Genomic DNA, 8568 nt, shown 5'->3' on the forward strand with positions numbered 1-8568 from the left:
TGACATTTATTACATTCCTTTACTTAAACTTCATTTATTGTTTGATGTATAAAAAATACCTAGGACACTAGCATTAAATCAAGATGAACTTGAAGTCTGCCACTAATAGCTGTACACAGGGTAGAGGGGCATTACAGACACTCCTAGACCAACGGTCTGTACACAGAGTTCTGCAGCATGACTAATTCAAGACTTACATTCTCTCTGCGTTTTACGCCAGAGTGTGAACCAGGATGTTGTTCTACACTCCGAGTTCTGCACAGGGCTCCCGTTACCAACAGGCAGCAGTGTCTTGGGAAAACAGTTTTCTTTGTAAATACTCCACCAGTTCCAGTCTGGACCTGAGCAGCTCCGCCTCATGGTGGGGGACCTGCGGGGAGAGCAAAGGCGTGGCACTCCTCAGGACTGGGAGGACTCTGGCTTGGACATGGCCTTGTTTCTCATTCGAAGGCAGTGGTCACGCCTGTGGGACAGAGCCGGGCACACACCGGCGCATCAGATAACCAAGCCCAGGCCCTGGGCCTCTGGGGGCTCAAGGACAAAGTGTCAAGTTAAATGTAAGACACACAGAAGCAGACTGGAGATTTATCACTAAGAGGGAGGAGGCATTTAATGAACTGATGGTGAGAGCTGATGAACAGGAGAATTCCAACTGCGGGAAAAGTTGGGTGGGAAAGCAGCTTGGGTAAAGAGAGGCTGGAGGAGCAGAGCCAGGCCACGGGCAGCAGGCCAGGCGGCCACAGGGACCGGGGAGGCAGCCGGGCAGCCGAGCGGGCCAGGCGACCACAGGGACCGGGGAGGCAGCCGGGCAGCCGAGCGGGCCAGGCGACCACAGGGCCTGGGTGGAGGAGATGCCCATGGAGGGTCCTGGATGTTAGGACATCAAGAATTCCTGGAAGCGGCCAAGCAGCAGCACACCTGGCGTGATTCCGTTAGGAATGCTCACCCGGGGAGCAAACGCTAACAGGCAGATCCAGAGGGGCCTGCAGCCCCAGCCCAGAGGAGCCGGGAACCCGGGCTGCTCTTTCTGTTCAAACTCACCCCTCCAAGCCCTCCCACACCAGGGCCTGACACCCATCTCCACAGAAAACACAAACAAGGTTGTGAACCTTAGGCACATCAGCCACGTTGGGCACTAAATCAGGAATCTGAGGATAACAAGGAGTCTCTGAAACAGAGAGAGGCAGGCAGGGCTGAGAGCACACAGCACGCCCCACTTCTGGAGAACAACCAGGGGCTACACTGCGGCCCCTGTCAGGAGACCTGAGGCTAATCCCGGACCTAAACTAGGTCTGTCATCCTCAGGCACGCAGATCACGGAGTCCCGTGAAAATAAACGACCACGGGCCTGAGGAACCTCCGAGAGCTGCCTTCGGGCTGGTGCGTGGGGCCTGGTGCGTGAGGCCGGTGCGTGGGGCCTGGGGTGGTTCCCGGTGACGCCTGCACCAGGAAACAGCACAGCGCAAGCTTGGGGAGCACTTCCTTTGCCACTTCAGTCTCGGAGAAGCCCCTTCACTCCCTTGGGAGAGCCCCAATCACTTCTGGTTGGCACTGTTCTAGTCATGAACCCTTACTAAAGGTTTTCTGTGCCTCTATTACTTTTTACTGGTACCCTAGAAAAATCAAATCTGAATTAAAACTTTTTACGGAAGGAAGCGAGGGAAGAAGGGAGGGAAGGAAGGAGGGAGGGTGGGAGGAAGGAAGGGAGGGAGGGTGGGAGGGAGGAAGGAAGGAAGGAAGGAAGGAAGGAAATGCGAACTCATACCTGAACAACTCGGTAGCCCAGTAACTGCAGGTGTCTCTGTTTAATAGCTTCTTTCCCCAGTAAGTGTCTGCCGTTGGAGCAAAATCGTTGTGGCCCGTCAATGCACAAGGCTACTCTGAAAAACCCAAGGGAGGAAGTCTGACAGGAACATGTCTAGTCACAGTGCTGGCTGCCCTAGCCCCAAGCGGGTCATCTTTCAATCCTTCCAAAAGGACTGAGGATCCTTATAAAATACCGCAACGAATTTTCAGAAGTAGCAAGTTAAAAACATTTTGCCTTCTAGAAGGTCTATTTTGTTTCACCCTATGAAGGGAAAGATTTAAAAAACATATGTACATATACTCATTTCATTGATTTAAAATGCAGAGTTACAGAGAGAGGGACAAACACTTCCATTGGCTGGTTCACTCCCCAAGTAGCTGCAACAGCCAGGGCGGGGCCAGACCAAAGCCAAGAGTCAGAAGCTTCTTCCATGCCTCCCACGTGGGCGCAGGAACCATAGGATTTGGACCATCTTTTTTTTTTTTTCAAAGATTTATTTTATTTTTATTGCAAAGTCAGATATCCAGAGAGGAGCAGAGACAGAGAGGAAGATTTTTAGTCCGATGATTCACTTCCCAAGTGAGCCGCGTCAGCCAGTGCTGCGCCTATCCCAAGCCAGAAGCCAGGAACTTCCTCCAGGTCTCCCACATGGGTACAGGGTCCTAAGGCTTTGGGCCGTCCTCCACTGCCCTCCCAGGCCACAAGCAGGAAGCTGGATGAGAAGTGGAGCAGGTGGGATTAGAACCGGTGCCCATATGGGGTCCTGGCATGTCCAAGGCAAGGACTTTAGCCACTAGACTACCACGCCGCCGGGCCCAGATATGGACCATCTTACACTGCTTTCCCAGGTGCAGGGAGCCAGATGGAAACAGAAATGCTGGGACTTGAACCAATATCCATACCATGCCAGTTGTTGCAGGTGGTACCTCTGCCTCTATGCCACAATACCAGCCTCAAAAAAGATCATTTCTTAAGGTTGCAAGTGTTACAACAGGGTTCTGTCTGTACTGTGGTGTGATGACAGCGCCCCACACAGGAGTGCTGGTTCAAGTCCCGGCTGCTCCACTTCCAAGCCAGCTTCCTAATACACCCGTGGAGGCAGCACGTGATGGCTCCAGTGCTGGAGTCTCCGCTCCACGTAGCACACATGCATGGAGTCCCCGGCTCCTGCCGTCAGCCTGCCCACTCTGGGCTCTGGTGGCCATGGAGAGAACGACACAGTGGGCAGAAATGTTGTTTCTCCCTCTGTCACTCTGCCTTTCAAATAAATATGTACATCATTTAAAATGTCTTAGAATAAAAAGTACAAGACTCTACCTTCCATAGACATCTTCATCAACTGAAGCAGGTAATACAAATCCCCCTTCGTCTAACTTAATTTCGACATCTGGTGAGAGAAGAAAGGGAGGCTTTGTGATACCCTCCTGAGAACCATCTCCCTGTACAGCTCCTCCACTTTGACTTCTTCCACACTGCTGTACCAGCTGCGCTGAAAGCTGCAAAGAACCACAACCAACCGATGGTGAGAACTCGATCCTAAGCAGCTTACACTCACAGCTCAGCTACATGAAGCAGACAGGAGGGTCACGAGCTGTCACGCACTATCCTCACTCTTTCCCTGACAACCAGTCCAGATGGGCAGCTCAAGCAGAGCCCACCGCCTGCACACCTGCCAAGCTCACGGCCGGCAGGTGAAGGACGCTGCACCCTGCTGACACGGGTCCTCGAATATTCTCAAATCTGGAATAGGCGACCCGTGCCCCTGGGTGAAGGCAGGAGTTAAGATGCTATCGTGGGAACCCCAGAGCCCCTGCCCGTCACTCGCTGCCCTGGCTTGCCGCTCTGTGTGGCAGAGTCCCTGCAGGCAGAAGTGTTTCTGGCTGTGCGGTCCAATCAGGCAGTCACAAACCACAGGTGGCTACTGCGCACTTGGACAGGGCTGATGGAAGAGCTGAATTGTAAACTTTTTGTTTTTCTTTCACTTTAGTTAATTTTGGTTTGAACGGCTTCCTGTAGCCATAGCTATTAAATTCGCATAGCCCTGGGCCTGACTGTAACCGCAGCTAACCATTACTGAGCACTTTCCATGTCCCAGGCATGTTTCACTGAGCCCATACCCGAGTGCTGGAAGTCTTCTCCGACAGACGGGGAAGTGTGCAGAGGGTGACTGTGCTAACCCGGCAGCACTGACCCCACTGCAACAGGCCACTGGCTGCGGGCAGGGCACTGCTGCACTTGTTTCCACACACCCACATATCTGCAAGGCAGGGCACCTAGCTGGGTTCAAGACAGCAAGACTTCCTGCGCCACTTACCTATCGTGTAACAATAGGGTGTTAGCACTTTGGAAGCAAAATGCAATCTCGCTCCTAACAGGTCAGTGAGTGCAAGCATCACAGGTTTATAAAGCTGGAAATCCACGGGGGTCTCCAAGGAGCAACACGGAGTTAGAAATGACTTCACTCGGTATTTAGGAAGGAGTTTGGGACCCTGAAAGTCATTGTGCAAACACGAGAGAGAAATGTAAGATACGAAACCTGAGAGTAAATTCAAGCTTAGCTGGTTACATAAGTTTGATACAAAATTACTGTATAGGCCTGATGCTTTTCCAGGAGTAAGCCAGATGGCCTTCTAAAAAAACACTGCAAAAGACCACAGTTCAAAATGCGCGTCAGAGCCGCGTGCAGTCACTGGCCACCGGAAACAGGAAGAAGAAAAAGAGAGGGGTCTGAGGGGGGGACAAAAAGGAAACAACTGCGGGATTGACCAAAGTCCTGCAAGGGAAAACAGGGCAACGAAGGCTTCTGGCCAGGTCAGCTCCACCGGCAGCACTTGACACCGGCTAGTCATGAATTCCAAAGCGAGGCAGAGCAAGCCCGGCTCCACCCCTGCAAAGCGCTCAGACAACGAAGTTCTGGCCCAGACGGTCGGGATGTGAGACAATGAGCTCTACATCCCACGCTCCAACACAGGCACGCAGGACACAGCTGTATGGGTTAGCTTCAAAATGTGACTACATAATAAAATACAAACCCCGAGGTCAGTGAGGACAGCAAACCCAGAAGACATGAAAGACAAATTTGATTACAGAAAAATTAAACTTACACCATAATTTAAAACAAAAAAATCACAAACGAAAGGAAAATCCTGTGTCTGTTTTACAGTGAACTCTAAGACCAAAGATAGCCGAGCTCCCACGGGAGTCCAGACGCACGAGGACACGTCCTGGGAATTGCACACTGGCACTAAACACCTCAAGAAGTGCTCAGTTTCCACGCGTGCTGTGAAAACGAATCTTAACACGTGACACTGCTTCCCACCCTGCAGGAGATGTGGGGGAGACAGGGTCAGCTTCTCAGTGCAGGAGAAATATGACAGCTACAAATCCTAGCGCACAGATAGGCCAGTATTTAAAACAGTAATCCAGTACTTAAAGCAGTAATTCAGCACTTCCACGCTGTAGGAATCTAGCTTACAGGCAACAGTACAACGGTAACAAGGATGCTGACCACAGCACTGCTGATAGAAGCTAAAGCTGGAAAGACTGAGAGTGCAGTACCAGGAAGGCAAGATGTCATACAGCAAGCCCTTCTCAGCCTGAAGAGATGTCCTCAAACACCAGCAAAGAAGCCGTCTGCTTCAGCAGGACCACTCCATTCCCAGAAAATACTGGCAATGTGTCTGTGTGCCTGCATGTCTGCGGGCCTGCATGCCTGCGGGCCTGCATGCCTGCGTGTGTGTGCCTGCGTGTCATGCATGCCTGCGTGTCTGTGTGCCTGCATGCCTGCATGTCTGCGTGTGTGTGCCTGCGTGTCTGCGGGCCTGCATGTCTGTGTGCCTGCGTGTCTGTGTGTCTGTGGGCCTGCATGCCTGCGTGTCTGCAGGCCTGCATGTCTGCGGGCATGCAGCCTGCTGTGAGCGGCCTGCAGGAACAGACGCATGCACCTGAGCGCTCTCCAGACTGTCCCGGGCAGTGGGTGGCCAGGCCCAGCGTGGCTATCCTGAGCCTCCACGTGGGCCCAACACTGCTGCACAGCCGCAGCAACTCTCCCTAAGCTCTCAGAGTGCTGCCTTGGTTTAAAAACACTGCAGAGTTTGTTTAGCACAGAGGTTCACTTTGGCAACCGTTCTGAGAAATGCTAAAACCCTTTCACAGCCGCAGACAGAATCCAGGAGTGCTGCTGACTCATGTACCTGCAGCCACTGACAGCTGTCTACAGAGTCACGCAAAGGACACTGGTCCCTCAGGACAGGAACACACAGGGGGATCAATTTGTTTAAAACAAAAACAAGGCAATTGGAGTAAATCAAAGTTCTGCTTTTCACAGGGAGCAGAGAGAGCAGTGAGGGGAGCCTGGGCGCAGCAGGACACACACACACACACAGCGCTGGTCACCCCCCAGGGGAGTGAGCCCTGCACTTCCTGCTTACCTTATAGAACGGACATTCGAGCACCGAGCTTAGGAAGAGCTGGGTCAGCTGGGCCAGACTCACTCTGTCCAAATAGGATTCTTCACCTGGAAGAGCAAGCACCCAGCCTTAGGACACCCAACCATTTATCCCGTGAAGCAAAAATAAAGGCAAAGGATTGCTCGGCTTCAGCATTACAACTGAGACCCGTAACCCCCAAGTTCAAAGGTGACCTTGTTTCCCAGAATCAGACATTAGGGCCAGCTCACCTTGGAGCCGCTGAAGGAAGAAAGGGCTGAATATTTTCGGCAGGAAGTTGACCGGATGGTATTCAAGAAGGGAACACGAGTGGAGAAGCTTCAAAAGCGCTTTGGGTGGAAAAGAATCGAGCTGAGCGCAGAGCCTAGCTTCGAGCTTGGCGAACAGGGCAGCGGAGTTCGGGGGCACGTAGTTGAGTTTTCCGAAAGCCTCGAAGACGCTGGCGATCTGGGCGGGCGAGAAGCTCTCGGGGCGGCCCAGGAAAGCCCCTGCCACGGCGTCCAGGATGGGGCGCGACAGCAGCAGCTCCCGGCCGCACAGCTCGGCCGCGCTGCTCGCCACGTCGGGCGCCAGGCCGGGGCCCAGGCCGGCCGCGTGCCGCTCCAGGGCGTGCGCCAAGGCGCGGTCGCGGTGCCCCAGGTGCCCGAGGGCGCGGAGCACGCGGCCCAGCTCGGGCGCGGTGAAGCGCGGGACGAGGCGCGCGGCGTGCCGGGCCAGCCTGCCGAGCAGCGGCCGCGCCCGCGCCTGCCCCAGGCCCGCCAGCGCCGCCAGCAGCCGGCTCAGCGACGCGGGGCCCAGCTGCGGGACCAGCGGCAGCGCCGCGCGGGCCAGCCTGGCCAGGAGGGCGCGCCGCCGGCCGGCCAGCTCGGGGCACGCCTGCAGGACGCCGTAGACGGCCAGCACGTCGGCCGGGCCCCAGGCCGCCTCGTCGGCCCCCTGCAGCTGCTGCAGCACGCCGGCCAGGGCCTCGCAGCCCGGGCCCCGCAGCGCCAGCAGGCTCTCGGCCAGCGCGCAGAGCTCGGGCACGCGCAGGCCGCCCCCGGCCAGGCGCCGCAGGCACTCGGCCAGCAGCCGGCCCGGCAGGCTGCCCCGGGGGTCGGCCCGCAGCAGCACCAGCGTCCTCAGGGCGGCCACGAGGCTGGCGCCGCACGGGGGCCACGCGGCCGGGCCGCCCCCGCCTCCCGCCCCGCCGAGCCGCTCCACGGCCCTGGCGGCCACGCTGTCGGGCAGAGGGTCCAGCGCGTCCACGAAGGCCAGCACCTCCTCCGCCGAGGCCAGGCCGTCCAGCGTCCGCAGGTGCACCTGCTCCTCGCCCGGGGCCCTCGGGGACGCCGGCCCGTCCTCTCGCTCGCGGTCCTCTCCCTCGCGGCCGCCTCCGGCCCTGTCCCAGGGGCCCGGCCCGGGGCACTGCGGCTGCCCGGCTGGCCCGAGCGCGCTTCCATCCTCGGACGGGAGCCTGTGCGCGTAGGCCCGACGGAGCCCGCCTCGGAGAGGCCCCGGCGGTGGCGCACAACTCACAGGGAGAGCCCTCCGGACCCCGAAATCGGGCAGACGCCACAGGCCCCTCCGCAAGGCGAGCATCATGCCCTCCGGCAGTCCGCCGCCCTTGACCCGCAGCTCAGGGACGACCGCAGGGTGCCCCGCAGCAGCTCAGGGACGACCGCAGGGTGCCCCGCAGCAGCTCAGGGACGACCGCAGGGTGCCCCGCAGCAGCTCAGGGACGACCGCAGGGTGCCCCGCAGCAGCTCAGGGACGACCGCAGGGTGCCCCGCAGCAGCTCAGGGACGACCGCAGGGTGCCCCGCAGGGCCGCCTCGCCCCGAGCCAAGGGGGGCTCACCGGCATCCCAGCAGCCAAGCGGCCGGTGCAGCTGGCACTCACACCCAAGCCCCGCGGAGGGCCGAAGCAAGGGCCCGCGTCCACGTTTATTACGAAGTTTAAGACTGGGAGGCGGGCGAGCAGCGCCAGCTTCGGGCGCCGGCCGGCAGGTGCCCAGGTCGCGGTGGGGTGAGCCGAGGGCCACTTCGGCCGGAGGTCACAGGCAGAGAGGCGGCCGCGGGAGAGGCGGCCGGCAGCAGAGCGGCCCCACGGGCCTCAGCACGAGCTCTGCCCGCCACGCGAGCAGCCGGGACGCCGCCAGGCCGCGTGGGCCTCCGTTCGCGAACGCCGCAGCCCCGGGGGCTGAGGAGACACGCCGAGCGGGCGGCGCATGCGTGCAGCCGGACGCCGCATGCGTGCAGCCGGACGCCGGCCACGCCCCGCCTGCAACAGGCGCCCTGATTGGCTCGACTCGCCCCTCCGGAGCTCTGCATTG

General features: G+C 58.1%; 1 protein-coding gene across 1 annotated transcript; it reads right to left on the reverse strand.

Annotated features, from left to right (window-relative positions):
- FASTKD3 (FAST kinase domains 3) lies at window positions 1-8319 on the reverse strand. The gene is made up of 6 exons (XM_040977644.1): window positions 6486-8319; window positions 6238-6323; window positions 4122-4296; window positions 3125-3194; window positions 1766-1880; window positions 1-370 (listed from the first exon to the last, which is right to left on the reverse strand). Exons 1-6 carry the CDS (start codon window positions 7837-7839, stop codon window positions 272-274), a joined length of 1899 nt encoding a protein of 632 aa, XP_040833578.1. The 5' UTR covers window positions 7840-8319; the 3' UTR covers window positions 1-271.
- Window positions 8320-8568: the final 249 nt, after the last annotated feature.

Source organism: Ochotona curzoniae, unplaced genomic scaffold (assembly GCF_017591425.1).
Source record: "Ochotona curzoniae isolate NIBS_2020 unplaced genomic scaffold, NIBS_Ocur_1.0 contig_2754, whole genome shotgun sequence".
NCBI lineage: Eukaryota > Metazoa > Chordata > Mammalia > Lagomorpha > Ochotonidae > Ochotona > Ochotona curzoniae.

Bases quoted from the DNA above. Each gene is read 5' to 3' on its own strand.
- FASTKD3 (XM_040977644.1), bottom strand. From the start codon at position 7,839: ATGATGCTCGCCTTGCGGAGGGGCCTGTGGCGTCTGCCCGATTTCGGG. The intron at 6,324-6,485 runs GTGAGCTGGCCC...TTGCTCTTCCAG, and splicing joins CTTCCTTCAGCGGCTCCAAG to GTGAAGAATCCTATTTGGAC. The intron at 3,195-4,121 runs GTAAGTGGCGCA...TTCTCTCACCAG, and splicing joins ACCCTATTGTTACACGATAG to ATGTCGAAATTAAGTTAGAC.